The following is a 23,986-nucleotide window of genomic DNA, read 5'->3' as shown; positions in this document are numbered from 1 at the left end:
TTTCCTTTAGGGGGAATCGGTTCCCTACTATGGGGGTATCGATTCCCTCATGACATTCTGGAAATGTTGTTCGTTTGAAGGGGTATCGGTTCCCCTTGAATGGGTACCGATTCCCCTTGCCCAGAAGTCATATTTTCAACCCGAAAATTACTTCATTTCCTCTCAAACACTTCATATATCATCCCTTTTTCATTCTTAACTCTAGTACACATACTTAAACCAATCTATATTCATTTATTTCATCTTAAACCTCAAAATCCTATCTTCCATATGAGATTCAAGAATCATACCAAATTTTCAATGTGTTCTAATTCTAATTCTAACACTTCATACTTCTTAATTAGATTGATGACAAGTCAAATTCATCCATAAAACTTCAACAACCATACCATATCAAAATTTCATCTTAAAACTCATATTGCAAATTCCTTCATAATTCCTTTATCTTATTGTTTAAATCCCATATAAGCTTTCCTTAAGCTTATTTAATACCCAAAGAATCAAAACTAAGCTTAAAACTCAAGAATTAACCAACTGAAATTAAACTTACATTTGCCTTGCTCTCCTACGTATGAAGAAGAAGAAAGGAGAAGAGAACTCTGGATGTTTATCCCATTTCCCACGTTTATATTACCTTTAAAAGAAATATAAAAATCTTTCTGGTCAAATGACCATTTAACCCTTAATTTTCTTTAATAATTACTAATTAACCTTCATCATATATATCCAATAATCATTGAACTAGTTCATTCTTATACTTTAGTCACCAAATTCTGAAACTTTACAATTTGGTCACTAACCCGGTATTGAGGATGTTACAGTGTCGATATTGAAGTCGGTATCGGTACCATAGAAGAGAAGTATCGGTACTGTGGGTAGAGTACTGATACTATTCAGTCTAAAATGTAATGAGGGGTTTCATTTTGATTATATAAATGCTAATTGGTTATTCGTTAATGGAAATTTAGTATTGATCTTGGACATATCGATGTGTAGATTTGAATCGAAAGTGTATCGAAAGAATTGACATAGTACGAGATTGGACGAAATAAAAAGAATTTCGTTTAGGATTTATGTGAGGCAAATGTGAGTGCATTTTAATTATGCTTTCAAAGTATTGAATGAGGAAGACTTGCAATAAGTCAACCTTGGCTGATTTGGAAAGAAACTGTTTTCCAATTTGTTATTGTAAATATTTACCTTGTTTTGCAAAATGATTTCTTATAATGATTTTGAGTATGAATCACCCAAACTATTTTATACGCTAAGTTCTTGTTTATCACATGTGAAATATTTTAATTCTATTGATAACGTGAAAATTTTATAGGTGAAAATATTCTACGTGAAAATGTCTATGTGAATATATGTTAAGTGAATGTGTTCTACGTGAAAAATACCCTATGCGAAAGTGCTATGTGAATAAAAAAACACTTGAATAATAAATGAAAAATTAATTATAAAGCTAAAGCCCAAATTATATGTATGAGAATTAGAGGTATAGTTGGCATGCCAAGAGTCGAGGGTTCTACGCGGTCATTCGGGACAAATTCTACGAGGTCCTTCAGGACGAACCTACGTGGCACTTAGGATCAAATTATATGAGCAATGGTGACTGCATTTAGTGCACAACCTTAATGTACTCATATACCTTGATTTCTTAGTTATATACGTTGGACTAATAAAACAAATTGATATAATTTTGAATAATGTATAATAGTATACGATGTTTTCATGACGGATCTATTGGTTTTTATATAAAATGTTTTCAATGAATTGTATAAGCAAGTGTCAAATGGATATAAGTTAATCAATGTTTAATAGTAAATGCTATAATTTATGAAGAGTATGAAGTTTTTGTAAATAAATATGTATTTTGAAATATTTAAATATTGTTTTTATTGTTTTATTATACTCATTATGTCTCACTAAGTCATAGACTTAGCGTGTGATTGGTTTTACACGTAGGTTCAGAGGAGTAAGCAGAGTAAGCAAGGATGGGACAACATATCTCTGAAGAGTATCATATCAGAGAAAATTAAATCGTATGTGATGTTGTTATTGGAACTTTGTTGGCATGTTTCATAAGTGTTTAAATGAGTCAAAGCGTTTAAAAAGTCAATGTGACACCTTAAATTCGTATCTGAGTCGGGTACGGGTTTGGATGTTACAATGATAGTGACTAGTTCAACTCGTGTAATCAATATTGAGAAGTGAATATTTTGAAGGATATAAGCCTAAATGATTAGTGAGTACCACGGTGTTGAGATATGTTCAACCTTATTTGACCCAGAATCATGATAATTCAATATAAATATTGGATAGGAAAAAATATCGTTAAATTATTAAGTATTCTTTCAAAATCAAAATGACAAAAATAGCCCTATATAGTACAATTACAAAAATGCACTTCAAAAAGACCAAGATTGCCCCTAAAAGTGAAAAATAACCCTGAAATGACATACCTGACCAAATTACCAGAAAAATACATATGTTTGAATTGATCAAAATTTACCAAAATGTCCTCGAGCTGCGAAACAACTAAAATAACCTTCAATGTTCAAATGACCAAAATACCCTGAACTCTAAAAGAACCATAATACCTTGAACTCTATGATAACCGAAGTAACCTCCACTGTTGAAGCGGCCTGTTAACCTAACAACTTAGAATAAGTAGATGTCCTGATAAATTTTAAAAACACCGATAAACCTAAGTGTTGTATCGTTATTTAAGGTGAATCACGACCCAAGTACGTCGACCATTCTAGATATTGTTGTAATTCATAAATAAATTAAACACCACTGAAATATTTGTTCATCTTGTGAAGATCTATTTGATATTGATTATAAAAGAGGTTCGTTCAACTAGTGCAATCAATACTGAGGAGGGAATATATGAGAAGTATCTTGACCCAAATGATTGATAAAAATTACAGTGTTGGAATCTGATTAGTGCAACTTGACTCAAGTATGAATATTCAATATAATCTTAAATATTGCAATTTATCGCCCAACCATTATTATGATAAATTACTAAGAATTCTCCAAAAATCAAATATCCAAAATGCCCCTGATTGCATGAATAATGGAATTACTCTAGTTATATATAAAATTTAAATTATTCTGATGTAAGGTTCCTGAATACCTTTCTGATGCATTTGAATCCTAAATGATACTGAAGTATCAATTCCTAAATGATTGATTATATCTGTTAGTAATTGAACCCTTTTTATATAGGGATAACGTACTTGAAATCTGATTAATCTATAAAAATTCTATGTTTTCCTTTCTTGATAACGATCAAATACCTCCGAAAAATAACTAAATCTTCTAGCGTGTTCCCTACGTGCTATATGATTGTTTTATCTGTTTTGAAATGTGATTTACCGGAATTACTGATTTAGTGATTTACAGGTTGACTGTTTAGGTACTATGGCTATCTAATATATGTTATATGATTACTTGTTTTCACTAGAAGATATGATTATGTCGATTTATGAACCATTGAATTCATTGCTTACTGTGTGAATGATTTTATTGAGATACCATTTTGAGTAGGATACTGGAGTATGGAGGTTCAGCTCTGATCAAGCTACAATTCTTTACGGACCCAAGGCATTCCCTTAGGTTGACTCCTAGGTCCATTGGGCCTAGGGTAAGTCATTATGGATGCAGTTTTGGGAACTGCATATGGTGTATGGGTGGGGCATTCATATGATTTAAATTAACTACATAGTCATTTTTATAATATTCTACGGGATCATGATTTGGATATTATAGGGTACTACTAAATCTGATTTCTACCGGATATTGTATGGGTATGAGTCTGGAGTACGGAGGTTCAGCTCTGATCAAGCTGGTAATTCCTTACAGATCTAAGGTGGCCTTTGGGTAGGCCCATAGGCCCCAAGATACTCCTTTAGGGTGGTTCATTTGCTTTGTGCTTAGGGTAAACCCTTATGGATGCAGTTATAGGGGACTACATATGAAGTATTCAGATGGAGAATATTATAGTGATTTTAAAAATTTGTTTTACTAAAATAAAATATTACTATTTATAATCTATGATTTTATTTATTCTGGTTACATGGAAATACACTAGACATTCTATTATGATCTTCTGAACCTGATCCTCTAAATTTTTCCTCTGAACTGTAAGCTTTTTGTCTTTCACTTGAGGAAATATCAGTGGAACCTCAGTTTCTCACGAAAACCTGTAGACGTTTGAATCAATAAGGAAAATTTATGTTTTCTCATTTATCTGCATATCCTTCAGCATCACTTGGTAGTTCTGTATTACTGAGCTTCCCAAAGCTCACTCTTTTACTCACCATTTCAGGTTAAAAGAATTGATTCAGTGCAGCTATCGACATTTGTAATGGGAGTTCCTTTAGCTTAGGTTGAAGAGTACAATACAAGTGTAATTAGGGGGCATGTATTTGATTTTTATATTGTGTCTGAAACTTGTATGGTTTTAATTATGTTTGTAATATATGAATGGTTTTCTAAACTTGTATTTTAATTATAAATTGTTTTATGATTTTACGCGTTTTAACATAAATTTTAATTTTTCCTAGATTTTTATTGTAGGTTGCTCCGGTGGCCCTAATGTAGCACCTCGGATCGGATCGGGTCACCCGTATCGGTCTGAGGGTGTTACACTAAACATGTAATTTACCCTATATACTAAATCCTGATTTAGTTTTTTATCTTGATTTTGAATTAACTTAAATTCTGCTCCACAAAAACTTCAATAAATCTCTCTTCCACTCTATTTTCTTCCCATCCAACACTTTCTACTCTCCTCTTTTTTTTTCTTCACCACTCAAAACACATATATATAAACAAAAACAAACTTATATTCTAATTTGATTTTATTGCAGACAAGGGTTTACTTGTATTCTGATTTGATTTACTTATATAAACAAAAACAAACTTATTTTATAATTACTAGTTAGAACTTCATTAGATTTTACGTCCGGTTGCAAAGGGTCTACTTATATTCTAATATGATTTTATTGTAGGCAAGGCCATCATTCAAAGACAGAAAAATGTTCTCTCAAATGGCTGATCCAATGCTGCAAGGTCGGTATTCTCCAAGGGGCCTTATTCCAAGCACTAGCAGTGGCAGCAATGTGTGTTCAATAGCAGCCAAATATCATATGAGGCCTCTCATTGCTGATGTAGTTACAGCTTCGACCTACCTTGCTTCTCAAAATTCAAACCAGAACCAGGACAGGGTTCCCACTCGGCACCTGCCTCTCCACGTCGGACAAAGAGAGACAGAGATAAGAAACTCAATGGTGATAGCGGTTCTGAAAGGGATCGGACCAAGCACTAGCATGGCAGCAATGTGTTCAATAGCAGCCAAATATCATATGAGGCCTCTCATTGCTGATGTAGTACAGCTTCGACCTACCTTGCTTCTCAAATTCAAACCAGAACCAGGACAGGGTTCCCACTCGGCACTGCCTCTCCACGTCGGACAAAGAGAGACAGATAAGAACTCAATGGTGATAGCGGTTCTGAAAGGGATCGGACCAGAAGGCCATGATTTTAAGGTCAAATGCTAACTGCCTGCAAAGCACAGCATGCCATAGTATCAAATTTTGCTAAATTATTACAAAGAATAGGCGCAGTTCTATAAAGCTACAGTGTTACTGTAAGGAGATACTTGTAGATTTTGTTTTTCCTATGCTTATGAAATTTCTATCACTCATGATATAGTGTGATTTGAGTGTACAGTTGATACTGTAAAGCATGAAATCTCCTTAGAAATGACAGAATCAATCATGACGGTATTGTCTCATGGAGTTCAACATGCATGAATACTAAATTAAGAATCACGTGAACTGAACATTGTAGAAAATACAGATTCTGATGAAGAGAAAACAGTAAGCTTTTCTCTATTTTCACTTGAATGATTCGGTTACAACATGTCTTGTTATAGTCCTTTTAGTATGATTATATTCGAATCAATATAGTTCAACAAGTCTACTAGGGTTCAATTAACACTTTATACAAACAGAACCCTCTTTTTAAGTCTTGCCATTAATTCCCGGTATATATATAACTACAAAAAAAAAGGAGAGAGAGAGAGAGAGCAAATAAACTCAGAAAGATGCAGAGAAGTGATTTCTTTGATAGTTGAGGCTCAAAATCAAAGGATAATATGGCACCAGGGCTGTCCCTAACTAGAGCTCTTTTGTTGGCCTTCGCTTTTGGTTTCTTCTCCTGTTCTGCTTGAGCTGGGCTCCTCAACATTAAGTTTTTCCTGCCATATCGAATTCACGGTTACAAGCTTCATAGTAAATGTATAAAAAATAGGTAAGTAACATCTTCTGAACTCTAAACCTGATATATAATTGAAAACCATTGTAGCACCATTACAATGTAAAAAATTACCTGGTTTTTGTCAAGCCAGCGTCCAAGTGACAATAGCCCCCCCATTCGTCCAGGATTGTCCTGCCGAGTCCTACAAAAGCATGCTATCTTTGTTAGACATAGCTATGTAGATGCATCCGGAAACTTGTGGAAAACTATCCATTCAGCAAACATAATTCAGAACATGCATAAACAAAGTCTATAGCCAGGCCCTATTGTTGAGTGGAGATCTAAATGCCATTGAAAATCTCAGCCTTAAAAATTAGGATGACATTTTAAATCTATAACATGCAACCACTTTTGTGATTTCCTTACAAGAGAATACACGTATACAGCAGTTTATATTTTGTAAAAATGAATCATTCCCTTTCATTTTAGAGTGTGTATAAGAGGACGGACTTTCCGTTAACCAAAGAGACTCACGTACCAAATTCCCAATTCAATGAAGAATACCTTCGTTTCTAAGGGGTATCTTAAGGGTAGAACAACATCTAATTTTAAGTTTTCTTCAGTAGCTGGATTAATGTACATATGCTCTTTGCATTTAATGTCTCTCGTAGTTTTCCACATCACCACCAAGCTAATTGTAAATTTATCAGAACATGTTGAGTACAAGGAATGGAGATATTAGTCGTATTATTTAGAATTATCTTTTTCTTATAAACCAATGAGTTCTAGAAGATAGATGCTTAAAAACATTCTTACTGTGAATAAGTTGGCGATTTAGGATGGCCGATTGATACTGCATGGTAGCCTCCAACATTGATTCTGCCATAACCACCCTCTTTCCCAACTCAACATTAGAAGCCAAGGCCTTCTCGTATTTTTCCTGCAATGTATCCTTTTTGAGAATCAATATAGTCAGAAGAGAAGGAAAACAACTCATGGGATCTAGAATTTATCAGAGTAGAAAAGATAGTATCGATCAGGCATGAAGACCTTAAAAATGAACTGCATAGTTCATGAATTGTAAGAATATAACAAACATTAATTCTTTAGTGAAAGACTTAAAATAGTAGAAAAACATAGCATGTCAAGTTTTGAATACGTAAACCATTGACAGCTTAACCAACCCTTGGAGTTCTTATTTAAATAAATTGCCTAACAATAGCTTAAATTTCTCGATGAGGTTCAATATAAGAAAATATCATTTAGCATGGAACTCAACTGAAAACAGAATAAGTAGATTCCTCCTTGTTTTATAATCAATATCTTTGGACTTCTTTTCTTATCCTACATGAAGAACCATATGAAATCTACAGTTCAATATTATTTGTGATAGCTAGACATCAAGAAAAACAAGAACCTGAAGCACGGAATTTGCTTCTCTCAGGGAAGCTGCCTCTTTCTCTGCATTTCTGCGAGCAACTTCGAGTATCCTTTGTTCCTGCTCCAGGTGCACCAAAGCCTGTGGCAAATAGAATCTAAAAATCACCAGAGGACTCAAAATAGTTCATGAAAATGTATTTCAATGCATCCGAGAAGAGGAAAAATTATACCTTAAGCACTGCAGCTTCCTTCTCTTTCTTAACAGCAAGAGCTTGGTGTAGATCAGCCACCTCTTGCTCTAACTGTTCAATCTGCAGGAATATCAACAAACCTCAATCCTGCAAGCACTTGAGTAAACCAAATCTCACAAAAATACAAGTATTTTCAATGAACAGTTACATGCTTGGCAGGTCTAGCATATTCGTATAAAGAATTTACATATACCTTTGCATACAATTCTTGTGGATTATCTTTTTGGTCAGCTCCATAAGTGCTATCTCAAGCTCCTCAGCTCTTGAAAAGAACAGAGTCCACGGTTACAAATAAATGATAGGTTATAGAAGTTGACAGACGTATCAGAAGTAATATGCAAAGAAAATATGAACATGGTCATGGGATTCATTCCTAATTTTGAAGCAGATTGCTAATTCTAATTCCACGAGATGCACTTTCTTCAATGGCTATCTTGATAAAGCAACTCCTTGAAATGATGAGATGACTGCTAGATATGATGCTTTATTTCATATCTATGATGTAAAGCAATGTATCAGATGAAAAGGATCGACAACTTCAAGAAGGCTAAATACCAATGGTTCTCTAAAAGGAGAAAGCTGAGCTACTATGCTGCCATCCATGCACCTTAATGAGAAAGTTCATAATTGATATGAGTTGGCTGGTCAATAAATTGCATGGTGGAAAATGCACTGCTTGACCTGGGAGTACAGCAGCTCTTTTTCCCTCAAGCAACCTACACAACTCAATCCTCATCCTATCAACCTGCTCATAAACTGTTAATGATTGAAATCTCAAAGAAGTTGAACGGTGATGATTCATATCCATCCAATTAATACAAGTGAACACTGTTGGAAAACCAAGGATAACCTAAGTGAGTATAAATATAATACAACTTAGTCGTGGTTATTAGGTTTAGAAATGCATTACTTATAAGATTGGTTATAATAGCAAATAATATTAAGCCTTTATTAAGTAATATGATTAAGCCACAGGATATTCGCCCAATCATATCATCACTCAGTTCATGCACTGTAGTTAAAGGTCTTTCACCAATGTTCTTATAGTACAATCATCCAACAGAATTGATGTTTTGTGATTTCTCCAAATGTCGACAAAGAACTAAAATCAAAATCCTTCTACCCAGGTTATTCAAGATTATGTTGTAGTTTTCTATATTCACATCTCTGAAAGTTAGCAACTCAAACTAAATTTTTGGCAAGCAAAAAAATGGTCATGAGACTTACTAAATCAAATACAATATTCAACACTACAATCAGTGGTACATGGTCTGAAATATAAAACAAGTGCTAAGAGGAAACACAGAAAAGCACCTGATCCTGAAGAGATGGAAAGGTCCCAACTTCTAAATCTGAATTTAGCTACAGAGCAATTCATCCAGACCAGAGGAACGGGACTCCAACTTAAACATGTTTCTGTCATCAGCAGGATCTTTTTCTTCCTGTCCGCGATTTTGCTTAAAACTATACAGCTTAGATGCAATTCGTTTTGAATCTTCTGAAACTTGAGCTCCTTTAGCTCTTTCCCCGACAATCATTAGCACGGTTGGTCTATGCTTTTTCTCTCAACTTATGTAATTATCATCAGTCACAGATAAAAAACCCAATGCAGGCAGTCAAAACAGTTGGCTGCTGTCAAACGTTGCCAGCAAGGGATTGCAGCAAAGTGATAGCATCCCCAGCATCCTTAGTTGTAACTATGGCAGGAGCTGCAGTAAACTTCATGTAACTAGACTGCTTTTGAATTCATCATCCACATTTAATGATTCATATTTATAAATATAAATCTGAATACCATGTAGCTCCATTAAAGCAAGGGCCGTTCGAAATAGCATAACACGATTTCCTTCAAATAGAATCACATCCCAAATTCGAAGAACTGGAGAACAAGAATCCATCGCAAGGTAAACATGATGTCTAATAAAAAAGAGTAGACTACTAGGAACCAAGCATTTGACCGAAGTTTTTATTTTTTTTCTTTTGTGGGGGTGGGGATTTAACTTCTAGCACTAAATTTAAATCTTACCGCTTTCCCAAGGAAGTATATTTACGAAATAGAAAGAAACCATGTTGTAGAAATCCATGCCACCTGCACTCCCAAGTCACAGATGATGACGCAGCATTAGCAAACATGAAAGAGAAAATCACCCGTATGGTTTCACGTAGGAATGAGAAGATAATAGATAGAGAATATGTTGAAAAGTAGACAAACCCAATCTGGGAAATCTTTCACGCATCACTCTTCAAATACAAGTTGATCAACCTGAGAAAATAGAAATATTTAGAATTAAAAGACACTGCAATACTGAAAGATGGCATCCCTTTAGAAATACTGCAATATCGGCATGTTTTGAACATGCAGATAGACGCTAAACTTCTAAGAAACTAGAGGATCTTATAAGGAACACGAAGCATCATAAAGAGTGAACAATTTAAACCTGGGATTCTATCATTTCCTCTATAGTACCCATCAAAGTAGTCATCAATAATGCCCACCAAGGTCCTAGGAATACATTGAGAGAAATCAATCTTTAAAGCTAACCGAGCTATTCTGAATAATGAGCATGCATGTGCCCATATGCCTTTGTACAATAATTAGAAAAGATAATTAGATAGCAAGTCATGCCAAGATAAAACGTCGAAAACTCTAGATAGAAATCAATCTTTATGAAAAGTTACTGAACCTACCAAAAGGCATTTTCCTCAAAGAAGAAGCAATAATCCAGCAAGAAATCATTGCCTGCATGTTTAGTATGAATAAGGATAACTAAGTACTAAAATAATAATACCATGTTCGTAACCCCAGTAGACATTTGGGATCTCAAGTTGCACTTAAACTTTATTTATGCTCACACCTTTCCAGGCAAGTTATATAGCAAATGAAAAAGTCAGACTGTGTATACTACTAGCAAGGAGCTTGATCCACTGGTGAGGTGAAAATTTTAATTGAAACATAAGCAGTCATAGTTTTAGAGCATTGGAGATGTTCTCGAGGTAGAAAATTATCAATCAATAACTATGACCTTGTTGTACTGTGCTTAAAAGTAACATCATTTCTGAAATGAAGGAAAGAATAAGAAATTGAACGAGCTTTTAGATTCTGTATAAAACTTCCTTAGATTGATTTTAAAGAACATAAGACTGCAAATAAAGCATGAGTACGAGAGAAAGAACTGTGATCTAGATCCGCAATCACGAAAAGTAAATGTAGGTTTCAACTGATTTGGTAAAGAAAGTCCCCCTAATATGGAGCAAGTTTGAAAGAGAGAAATCAATAGAAGGTAGTATCGTATACAGAAAGGGTATTGTTATTATTATACAAGCCTTGATAAGTATCTTGTGTTTATTGATGTTACCTTTTTAGAAGAAAAAAACATCATTTTTTTTCCCTTCAGGTTTTGTGAGTCAAGGGGAGGATGATTAATTAATTTACCATGTCATTTCCAATTTGAATTCACCATCCTCGACCTTTATTAAGCGTCTCATTAATTACACCTACTAGTGTTGCTCACGTTCAACAAAATCTGACCCAATTCTCGATGAACTGGTATCTTTGTCATTAGATTCGGTTATCATTGATGATCTCGATCTTCCTATTGCTCTGCGAAAAGGTTAATGTACATGTACATATTCAATATCTTCAGTTGTTTCCTATAACCATTTGTGTCTCTCTCTTGTTTTTTTCTACATCCTTAGATAATGTATCTATACCTAAACTGTTCAAGAGGCATAACTCATCCTGGATGCATACATAATGTTTGCGGAGATGATTGCTAGATGTCAATGGTACTTGAACTTTGGTTACATTACATTCTGGTAAACAAGTTATTGGTCGTAAAGGGTTTACTGTCAAATTTAATCATGATGACTCTATTGCTCGATTGAAAGTTATTGCTAAAGGATATGTTTGAATTAGGCGTGGACTATCATGACACTTCCTCTCATGTTTCTAAATTTGCTTTTGTTAGATTGTTTATCTTTATTTCAGCAACTTATGATTGGTCTCTACATCAATTCAACAAAGAATGTATTTCTTCTGGTAATTTTCAGGAGGTTTATACGGAGCACAACCTAGTTTTGTTGCTCCAGAAGTATAAGTGTAACACTCACTTTTTCCCCAATTATAAACTCTAGGATTTGTGAATTTTGTCTCTAAATACCCAATTTCTGTTTGGTGACTAAATTGTAAATTTTAGAATTTGAGGACAATTTCTTAAACTCTGGAAAATTCAAGGATCAAAGGCATGGTTTTCCCATTTTCTATTATAATTCAAACCCTGCCTTCCTTTTTCTTTTCCACCGCGCGGCCCCTTGCTCCACCCTTTTCTTTCTTCTTCTTTGCTTTGCTTACCCATCACTGCCGCTTCCTCACTTTCCATTGCCGCCGTCGTCCTTGGTTGAGGTAAGGTCACCGTTTTTCTTCCCTAAAGGCCCCCACGCCGTAACCCTTAATTTCGTTGTAGTTGGGGGCTGTTTGGGAGTGCGAATAGGGATGGACATAAATTGGGTTGGGTCGGGTTTTTGGTCCATCTAATTCGATCCGAGTAAAACAAAATTTTACTCGACCCAAACCTGACCCGATATATAACTTAGAAATCCAATCCGACCTGAAATAATAAAAAAATATTATTTTTATTTAATAAATAAAAACGGTGATTTAATTGAAAAAATTATATATAAAGAAGTATTATTATAATTATTCCTAAATATATAAGATAAAATTATATATATTTTTCAAGTTGAATTGGGTATTTTTTATCCTAAACCCGACCTGACCCAAAATGCACACTTAAAAAAATTTAACTCAAATCGAACCTAAAATTTTTAAAAAACCAGACCCAATCGAGTTGGGTCGGGTCGATACCTATTGAATTCGGGTCTCATGCCCGTCCCTAAGTGCAAAACAACGAGCGTTGGCTCGTAAACAGCCGTTGTTAGGCTGCGTTTTGGCCGTTCGTGGCCATTGTGTGGCCGGAAATGGTGTGGGGAAGGCCTAGCGGCCGGATTCGGTCCAAATGGCGCCATAATCGGCAATATAGCGTTCTGCCCCCCTTTGTTCCCTTGCCGGCCGTTTAAGGCCACTCGCCGGCCTTAGGGTCTGCTTCCGGTGTGTTTTCGTCGCCGGCAGTGTCATTTTCCTGACAGCCCCTATATTCGAACCAAAATCCGCTGCCAAATTTTGATTCGAACTGAAAAATTATTTCGTTATCATCGATAAATTATTCTTAAACTGAAAATTTGGATGTGGTGACTCAAAATCGAATACTGTGATTTTTGCAGGAAAAGTCAAATTGGAAACTGAATTACCTCCTCCCCGCAGTTACCCGCTAATTTAGAATCGACTCGTGTTACTCTCGAGTCGACCGTGAGTGTTGGTTGTTATTTTAATTCGTTAGTTTTGTTAGTTATTTTAGAATATTAAATTGTTTATTAAATTAATTCGTAGGTGCTGATTCGAGTCGACCCACTACAAGAGCTGACCATGGTGTCATTATTGTCGTTAGCTTTTGTCGAGATGTGTCTTTGTCCGGTGTTATGATTACTTGGATGTTGACATGAAATATTGATTTGTTAATTTGTCTGTCATGTGACTTTGGTTGAAATCAATGCCATTCAGAAAATGCCATGAGATAATGTTGATATGTTGCTTTCAGAAAATATTAAGAATTCAGAAATACTTGATTATATTGATATGTTGCATTCGGAAATATTTAATCAGGATATTATGTTGAATTCGGATTATCTGCTATTTATTCAGAAATTATGTAAATATTTTTACATTCAGATTGGATTGGAATTTATGTATGTATCTTATAATGTCATGTCATACTGGGTTTCGATTGATAGAGGAAGTTCATCGTTTTTCACTTGACGGGATGAATTTCACTTTGGATTCAGTGGTCTTTGCTTTTGTGGCGGACTCCACTTCGGATGGTGTTCGTAGTTAGAGTGGTTCTGGGAAACCTACTCTTCGGATGGTGTAAGGTGTTTGGGTGCACATTCATTGCATATTTAATCGGATTATGAATATTTTATTGAATCGGATTGTATTTTGCTTTGTGATGTATAATTTGTGACACATTTTAGAGACACACTAAGCTTAATAGTTTACACCCTTCTAGTTTCTCTTTCAGATTCTCGGTTTAGGTGACTAGTACTTGGAGAATTTTCATCGTTTCTCATAACCCTTCATTATTCATGGTATGAAATTTTTATTCGAATTTATTATTATTGATTGTTTATATTTGTGTTATTGATTTGGGGATTTATCAGAAATATTATGTAATTATTGATCTTGGACATTACATTTAAATTTTGAGAATTTTACCTGATGTTTTGAATATTTATTATTTATAATTAAAGAGATTTTACCTCGGATATATATATATTATGTTTTCGGACTATCAATTTATTTCTTTAATTAAAATATCGGATTTGAGTATTTGATTCGAAGTTGGTTTCTTGAGCGTCAATTTACATATGGATTCCTTGGATCCGACCCAATCCTTTGAGATCGGGTAAAGGGGTTACAATAGGAAAGTATTTTGTCTGAGAAAATCCTTATATGGCTGGAAACATAGTCCTAAAGCTTGGTTTGGGAAGTTTGGTCATGTTATTGAGAAGTTTGGGATGCAAAAGAGTAATTCAGATTATTATGTTCTCTATAAGCTGTCTGATGGAGAAATTATTGTGTTGGTTATATATGTGGATGATATTGTAATTACTGGTAGCGATTTTAGAAGAATTTCATCTCTAAAGTCCTCTCTCCGTACTCAATTTCATACCAAATGCTTGAGGATGTTAAATATCTTTTTTGTGAGCTAAAGTTAGCAGGAGTAAGAAAAAAATCTTCCTATCTTAAAGGAAATATGTTTGAATCGGGAAAGTTAGGTGTCAAACCATACAGTACTCCAATGTTCCCTATTTATCATTAATCAAAGGAGGTGAAATACTTGAAGATCCTGAGAGGTATAAAAGACTTGTTGAAAAGTTGAATTATCTTATTGTTACATGATCTGGTATTACTTATCTAGCGAGTGTGTTGATCATACAGGAAAGTTGGGTGTCAAACCATGCAGTAGGTAAGGAAGTCAAGAGATCTGCTTCAAGATATTATGTTTTTGTTTGATAAAACTTAGTTTTGTGGAAGAGTAAGAAACAAAATGTAATCTCACGATCAAGTCGAAAGTTGAATACAAGCTACGAATCTATGTGTTGTGGGATATATCAACTCCTCAATGAAGTAGGAATTAAGGTTTCAATTCTTGCAAATTTATGGTCTGATAATCAAGCTTCACTTCACATCGCTTCCAATTCGTCCTTTCATGAACGAACAAAGCATATTGAAGTTGATTGTCATTTCATTCGTGAAAAGATCCAATAGGTTTTGATTACTTTATGTGAAAATCGAAGAACATTAGGAGATATTCACAAGGCTCTTAACAGAGTCCGGATTGTTTTATCTATGTAATAAGCTGGCATAGAACAACTTGAGGAGGAGATCTATTTTATTATGGCTAAATAATAGGTATTAGAAGACTAACTAAAATAGAATACTTAATTACTACCTATATCAATTGATGTAAAAAATACAAGAAAATTATTCTCTATTTTTTCTGAGCTTACAGGCACCTTAGCAATGAAGAACGGTGTTTCTAGGATTAAAATTGCTTTTCAAATCAGCTTTCCCAAACACACAGCTGAAAAAAAGAGTTTTGGCTTTTGAAAAGTGTCTTTGGATATGAAATTATCAAAACACCACCATTTATTATTCCCCAACTAATTGTACTTCCCAACATATAATAGACATTAAAACTTTCCAATCACTTCAATGTAAAACACTTAAATTGACAAATCACTTCAATTTTAACAGCCTCAAGTGCCAATTTTTTTTATTTTTAAAAAAGAACTTTATTCATCAATTACCTGACAATATCCAACAGATGGATTATGCCGAGCATATGCTAAAAGTAAACGCCTCAAGGAATCCCTGCCATGATCATTCAGAGCTGGATGACCTGGAAAAGTACGCGGTATATCCTGAAAAATAATCAGACAACTTAGCCTTGGGAGAAATGTGAAAACATTTCAAAGAAAAAGATGTAGCACCTAGGAATTGAAAAGATTGAACAATAAATTCCAAGGCACATGCATCTAATGACCTTCTCAATCTGATTTCTCCATTTTGCAAACACACCGGATGAGTTACTATTCTGATCAGCATCTTGGTTTTCTTTAGCTAGCAAGTCGTCGTAATATCTCTCCACTCGTCGGGCCTTAACGCCTACAAAGGCTTGCCATACCTGCAATGATCGTATTATAAGACAATTCATTTTTCAACAAATGAATATGAAGATTGTAACAAACAAATTAATTTCAACCTCACCTCCCCTCTTAGCTCCTTTGGCACTCCTCCATGAACAAGGCTCTGCAGCTCCTCTTTCCAAGGAAAAAAAGATTCGTCATAAGCCCCATTGTCTGCAATACTTCCTTCGCTAGCTGAGATCTCATTAACACATACCTTTCCTTAAACTTATCCTGAGATTCTCCTTCTGAAGGTCTTCCCTCTTTCTTGATGGAAGATGGCATCTGGTTCCATTCATATTCCTGTTTTTCATATTCTTTCTCTGAACCTTTGAACTCATCAAATTCTCAATGTCACAAAGGGCTGGTCTGGTCTTAGCCCATCTGGGACCTTATGTGTCTTTGTTTCTTCTGTAAGCTGCACCTCCTTTCTCTTGCATTCTCCATTGAAACAAAACTTCGCTTTCCTGTTTCACTTTCCAATGAACCAGCAGTATAAGGCTTTTTCTTTCACTTTCTATTGAATTAGCAGAATCATGCTTCACACTGGAACATCTCCTTCCTTGCTCCTCTCTGAAGCACCCTCTTCTTTATCTCGATGGCTTCAGTCTCTGAAGTATCTTTACTTATTCCTGAAGAATCAACCTCCTCTTTCACTTCAATTGCTTCACTTTGCAGCATCTCCTTACATTCCTCCTCCGAAGCAACATCTTTATTAAATTGTGTAGCTTCAGTCTGCAATATCACCTCGTGTTGCTCTTAGAAGTAGTCTCTTCGTTTGCCTCAATAGAACCTCTTCATTTCTCTCACGAGCTTCCGCAGGTAAGATCTCTTTATTTTCTTCCTGAAGAAGACCCCCATTTTTCACCACACCTAGCAGGTTTTACCATCTTCCTCTTCGGAAGGGCATGGTTCAGTATGTTTTGCATGAAGTTCGAGGAAGATCCTCCATTTCTCTAACTTTCCTCTTCCTCTTCCTGGCATAATGAATTACTATATAAATAACCCAAACTGACAATATATATATATATATTTCTTTAAATGGGCATGGTTCAGTATGTTTTGCATGAAGTTCGAGGAAGATCCTCCATTTCTCTAATCTTTCCTCTTCCTCTTCCTGGCTAATGAATTACTATATCAATAACCAAACTGACAATATATATATATATATATTTCTTTAAATGCAGGTAGCTGATACAATTGAACTCGATGGAAATTTGTACCTTGTAGATATTAACGTACTCTCGATATGTTTGTATGTTTGAGGTCTCACAGTGAATCCATAGGTGTCCCTAAACACATTATTATGCACATATTCGAAAGCAAATTAAACCAGGAGCACACATTCAACCCAAGGACAAAGAACAATTCGGAAAAGGAAATCACGACACTATCAACCTGACTAGAACCAAGTTCAACCTCAGAATCCCTAGATGTTAGATCCAAAACGATAAGATCTATAAAGTTATCAATATTAAAAAATGCTTAAAATGAATATGAACAGGGGATAAAAAAATGAACTTGCTGGAATCAGCCTCCAAAAAGCGCCTGCTCAATAAGGACAATAACATACTTGACAAAAACCTGCAATTATATAACTGTCCATAGTTTTTTTTTATTTACGTTAAACCATTCCACATTTCACAAAGAAAATGTCTCTCCCGCCACTACTTTTTTGTTACTAAAGCTTTAAAATTCTCGAAAATCAACCAAAAGGAAACTGCATTAAAACCCATTCAAAGGGAATTTCTTAAGATCTTGAAAGAAGAATGATTATACCGCGAAACAAGTTACATTTGTTTGTTTAGAATTAGTTCTTTGTTCAAATTCTGATAGCAGAAAAACAGTAGAAATCTAAACAAACCGGAATTTTCAAAGTAAAAGAGAAAATGTAGGAATTTGAAAGCTGAATTACCTCTTAGTTCGAGAGATTGGAGAAATTTTCGGATTCCTTAACAGCTATAAGTTTCCCCTTTTCTATGATGATTAACAAACTTTGGGTGTAATTCGTATGATTCGAAAGAAATAAGGATGGTCGTTGATTCTGTTAACTGAAATTGCAATTTTTACCCTTTTTTCCTATGTACAAATACCGTAACAAAAAGGCTAAAGAAAATAATTTAGATAAATTATATTTATGACCATTTAATTATTTTTTATTTAAACTAATCTTTTAATTTTATCAATTAAATCACATCAACCGTGTTTTCCCCAACACACCTAGGCCTCTACAACAAGATGATGTGACTGTTAAAAAAATAGTATAACTACATTAGTCTTAATATTTACATATCTTATCAATTTAATCATAGTTTAATTCAATTTAATAAATTTATTCTAAAAAATAGTACATTAAACATTTATTAAGAGTAAAGGTTCATTCTAGTGCATGTATATTATTCGTCATAAGGACGTGTAAGAATGTACATTATAAATCTTTTCATAGATTCGTTTGACTCATTGAACTTAAAATGTAAGATACCTATTTAGTCACCCATTTATTCCTTTATAATTTATTTTATAGCCAAATATTAATATTATATATTTCTCGATGCTTTTATCATTTAAATATACTTCCTTCCTCTTAAAAAAATAATATGTCTAAATGTTTATGCGGCTTGTGCCAAATTTTCAAAAAGGCCAGCGTTGCCGACTACTTCCAGCATTTTCCATCTTCAATTCGAAATCTTTCATGGCTCATGAAATGACAAATGAAACACTGCTTAATTTATGTGGGAAGAATGATATAAAAGTAAATTTATATAGGATTTTTCCATGCAATGATGAAAATATAAATGTTAAATTTGGTTAACTCGAAAATTTTAATTTATAACTCGATTTTAATTCAAATCAGTCTAAAATGAAAAAAAATATAAAAATCAATAATTAAATTATAAAATTATCAAAATATTCAGTTAAACTTTAGTGATTTTTTTTAATTTTAATTTGATCCAGATTCAAAAATTGACTTAATAATTCAATTAATTTAAATAACTTAAATAATTTAAGATTGAAAAAGAAATAAATTTTTAAATTCGGTAGAATTTTATCACCACTAGTTTTTTTAAAAAGATTTATCTCAAAAGAAGAAGAAAATTCCCATTAGCTTTTTCTTAACGAAACAGCTCCTCTGGATCTTCCTCCTACCTAAACACAATTTCGTCACTGCTGACTCTCACTATATGCTGCATTCCCTATATAAACGAAAGCACTTCCATTTTCATTTGCATGTGGAATCAATTGTGATCCAAATTCAAAGTGTTCCCAAGAATAAAGCCAACCTTTGGAAGCTGAATTCTCCAGAATTACCCTTAATAGCAATGGCACCGAGTAAGAATCTTGTATTATCTTCTCAATTTTCTATATTCAGGCTCTGGGTTTCTCTAAAAATCATGTATTTTGTCATTGTTTTGTAATTTTAGAACTGTTGAGTCCTTGCCTCCTCCATTGGGCGCCACTGCTGAGCAACCCCTGCTCTTCGATGGAACTACCAGGTTTCACTCTATCTTTTCTGGGTTTTCTTTCATTGATCTTTTATGTTATACTTTTTTGCAATTGCTTGTGTTTATTGCCGAATTTGATCTCTTTTTTCCCGTCTTTTAAAGGTTGTATACTTCTTATACTTGCCCTTTCGCACAGCGTGTTTGGATCACCAGGAATTATAAGGTTGTTTACTTGATTTTGTTTCGGTTTTTTTAAAAGCCTTAGTGCATGTAATTGTTATTATTTTTTCCAACTCTTTAATGTGAATAATTTTTGGTTGCAGGGATTGCAAGACAAGATTAAATTGGTCCTTTGGACCTTCCTAATAGACTGCTTGGTACAAGGAAAAAGTTTACCCTGAAAACAAGGTGAGACAAGGCATATGATAGTCTTTATCAATAATGAACATTGTTCTGGTTATGGTTGATTCAGGACGGACTCAGGATTTTATGTTAAGGGCGAAAATAGATATCAATGGAAAATACAAAGAAATACATAAATTATATAAGAATTTGAGAGTTCGACCGCACTTAGCCTCTTGGGTCCATCCCTGGGTAGATCTATTTGATTTTGTCCATGGGGAATTTTGTCAATAAAAAAATCATGTGTGCTTTAAGGTTCATGTTAACCTGAGCTCATTAATTTGTCAACTTATTGGAACGTTTTAGTGCTTTGACTTGTTTTATTTTATAAATTTGCATGAATTTCCAATCACTTTGGGATCACCATTGTTTGAGCTTTATAAACCCTTTTCCCCCTGATTATTTACTATGTAACAAATTTCATCTTCAGGTGCCATCCTTGGAACATAATGGCAAAGTCATTGGGGAGAGTCTTGATCTGATTAAATATGTTGATAGCAACTTTGAAGGACCTTCTCTTTCGCCTAATGTACGATCGGCTGAATTGTTTACTGCTTTCGATGAAGGTTCCTTTCCACCTATATTAACCATAGTGATCTTTTGAGAATGTCTTAGGATCCAGAGAAGAATAAGTTCTTGGAGGAGTTGTTGTCATATGTTGACAAATTTGTTGGAACGATTTTTACTTCATTTAAAGGAGACCCGTCAAAAGAAGCTGGTTAGTCTGAAAGATGCTACTATTTTGTCAGTTTCATCGTGTATTTATATATAATTCAATAAGAACTAACTGAAACTTCGGACTTGCTTCAGGTGCTGCTTTTGATTACTTAGAAGATGCTCTTAAAAAATATGATGGCCCTTTCCTCCTTGGTCAGGACTTTATTCTGGTAAGTTGGCTTTCCCTAGTGCTGCGGTCTGCTGTCGTAACTCGTTGTTTCTTAGTCAAGTTTGAACGCTTTACAACAGTAAAAGGTTAATTTAATTAATATCTCTCAGAAAACATCTATAGTTGGTAACTATTATAATGTATGTTCCATGAACTAAGGAGTGAGTGTCTAATATGCGTATGTATGATACTAGATTTTTTTCATAATATTAGAAGGATCATTTCCTCACACCAAGGCTATACCATTACGTATCATTTGAGTTTTTCTGTTAAGATACATGAACAAAATTTTGTCATTTTCAGGCTGATATTGCCTACATTCCTTTTGTCGAAAGATTCCAGATCTTCTTATCCGAGGTGTTCAAGTATGACATAACTTCTGGCCGGCCTAAACTGGCAGCATGGATTGAGGTATAATCTAAAAACTACATGCATGCATATGCATAATTTTTTGAAAGAGTTGCTCCTAGTTTTGGTGTAAACTTGTTTTGTAGCCAGTCTAGAAATTCAAAATAAAAACGGCCTACACATTCAGTTAACTGCTGAAGACATGCAGACATTTTCAATGTTAACGTACTGTTCGATTTTTGAATTAATGATTGTTTTGCTTAAGTTATTGTTCATGACGAATACATGCCATTTTCTTTCTTCTTATCTTCCAATCACAACTGCATCAGTTGCACAATCATGGTCCTATCTCGAAACATTCAGATCGATAGGCTTAGTACTAATCTGATATATGCTTCAGCAACGTTTCTTTCTTAATTTTTGTTTTTGACGATCTAGGAGCTGAACAAGATTGATGCGTATAAACAGACGAAGATAACTGATCCAAAGCATTTAGCGAATTTTACAAGCAGCGCTTCTTGGTACCTTTGACGCCCTTAAGATTACTAGTATTTTCATCGGTTGCTACTGCAAAATGTTGCTAACTACTGTATTAAAATCTCATTGCAGGCTCAGAACTGATGAAATTGCTGACATCTTAAGATATAGTATGAAAATAAGACTGGTGTTCCTTGATGTGTTGTTTCCTTCAGTGAAGTCTTGGATATTATGTGGTTCAGTGTGAAAGATCTCTAGTATGTACTAGTATTTGCATTTTACATATATAAATGGGCTTAAAGGCCCGCTTGCATTTCCGATCAATCAGAATAGTGTGATAAATTTGATTGTTGATTTTAATACAAACAACAACAACAAAACCCTATTCCCAATATGTAATGGGGTAGGGGAGGTAGGGTAGTACGTTGCTCCCAACGCCAGGTTGAGAGCAACTTCCGTGGAAGACCTCCGGCAGTCAGACAATTAAAATAAAGATAAAATGCAATGCATGTATAAATAAATAAATAAATAAATAGTTGAACTCCCTGCGTAAAATTTTCTGCATATAGACAGAAAACATAAGACCCGACTAAATTTAAAAAGAGAAAACATGAAGAGAATAATACACATAAGTCAACGATAGAAAGTTACTAGGAGGAATAAAGTCAAATGGGTTTAAAATCTTAAACTAATGCAAAACTACTCCTCTACCTAGTTCAAAGCTTTCATAAATTCTAATGATAGAAACGAATAAAAAGTATAAGTCATGGAAATTACTACAAAGGCATTAAAAGAGACAGATGATACACGCTATGGGTGACCCGCACTACTCGGCTATCCTGGTCTTAAGTCTCCATAATTTCCTATCAGAGGTCATGTCCTCGGTAAGGGCTAAATCTTTCAAATCAAATCTCAAGCAGTCTTTCCATTTCCGCCTTGGTCGTCCTCTCCTTCTGGCACTATCGACTGTAATCGACTCAACCCTCCTAACCGCATCCGACGATTTTCGCCTAATGACATGCTCAAACCACCGTAGTCTTTCCTCCCTCAATTTTTCGGATACAAGCATCACCCCCAAGGACATCCTAATAGTAGAGTTTGGTGTCATGTCCCACAGTGTCCTACCACATGCCCATCGAAGCATTTTCATTTATGCGGCCTCTATCCTCCTTACGTGATCCTTCTTGATTGCCCAACATTCTGATCCATACATCAGCGCTGGTCTTATTGTCATTCTATAAAATTTTCCCTTAAGTTTTAGAGGCACCTTCTTGTCACACAAAACTCCAGTAGCAACCCTCCACTTTAGCCATCCCGCCTTTATACGGTGTGTAAACTACACCCCATCTTTATGTATCATAGACCCTAGGTACTTGAAACAATCCTTTGATGGGATAACGTGTCCTTCTATGTAAACTTCTACATCTTCATCGTTTTGGTTCCCACTAAAGTTTGAACATAAATACTATGTCTTTTCAATATTGATCCTTAGACATTTTTCTTCCAATGCAGTCTTTCAGGTAGCCAGTCTACTATTCAGCTCAGTTTTTGTTTTAGCAACTAGGACAATGTCGTCAACGAAAAACATACACCATGGAACACCGTCTGGTGTCGCACAATAGATGTCGTCCATAATCAAGGAGAAGATGTAAGGGCTAAGAGTCGACCCCTGGTGGAGTCCGATTTCCACCGGGAATGCCTCGGTGTCGCCAACTGTAGTCCTGACGTATGTAGTAGATCTACAGTACATATCTCGAATCGCCCGGATATAAGCAGATGGATCTGTCTAGTCTCCAAGGTCTTCCAGATTGTATCGCGGGGAACGCTATCATACGCCTTCTCAAGGTCAATGAACGCCATGTGAAGATCTCTATTTTTTCTCTATATTTCTCCATAAGCCGTCGAAGTAGATGAATTGCGTCCGTAATAGACCTGCTTGGCATAAAGCCAAATTGGTTTTCCGAGACCCTAGTAACCTGTCTCAACCTAGCCTCTATCACCCTTTCCCATAGATTCATGGTATGGTTGAGTAGTTTAATACCTATGTAGTTGCCACAACGTTGGAGATCTCCTTTATTCTTATAAATTGGTATCACCGTAGACTCTCTCCACTCCTCTGGCATCTTGGCAGTCTCTAAAATAATATTAAAAATGTTGGTCAACCATTTAACTCCCTCTTCTCTTAGGGCTAACCACACAGTGATAGGAATTTGATCTGGACTGAC

General features: G+C 34.9%; 1 protein-coding gene and 1 pseudogene across 1 annotated transcript; one reads left to right on the top strand and one right to left on the bottom strand.

Annotated features, from left to right (window-relative positions):
* Window positions 1-5,964: 5,964 nt before the first annotated feature.
* LOC120207477 lies at window positions 5,965-16,886 on the bottom strand (annotated as a pseudogene).
* Window positions 16,887-17,720: 834 nt separating this feature from the next.
* Window positions 17,721-22,085, top strand: LOC120207476 (glutathione S-transferase L3-like). The gene is given in 13 exon segments (XM_039206934.1): window positions 17,721-17,812; window positions 19,482-19,535; window positions 19,628-19,699; window positions 19,811-19,871; window positions 19,972-19,993; window positions 19,996-20,016; window positions 20,019-20,056; window positions 20,481-20,579; window positions 20,666-20,768; window positions 20,861-20,937; window positions 21,240-21,347; window positions 21,723-21,805; window positions 21,894-22,085. Coding segments are annotated over 13 exon segments (945 nt in total). The 3' UTR covers window positions 22,009-22,085.
* The last annotated feature ends 1,901 nt before the right edge of the window (window positions 22,086-23,986 follow it).

Source organism: Hibiscus syriacus, unplaced genomic scaffold, assembly GCF_006381635.1.
Source record: "Hibiscus syriacus cultivar Baekdansim isolate YM2019G1 unplaced genomic scaffold, ASM638163v2 tig00014862_pilon, whole genome shotgun sequence".
NCBI classification, from domain to species: domain Eukaryota; kingdom Viridiplantae; phylum Streptophyta; class Magnoliopsida; order Malvales; family Malvaceae; genus Hibiscus; species Hibiscus syriacus.
This window is presented reverse-complemented; position numbering and strand designations above follow the sequence as displayed.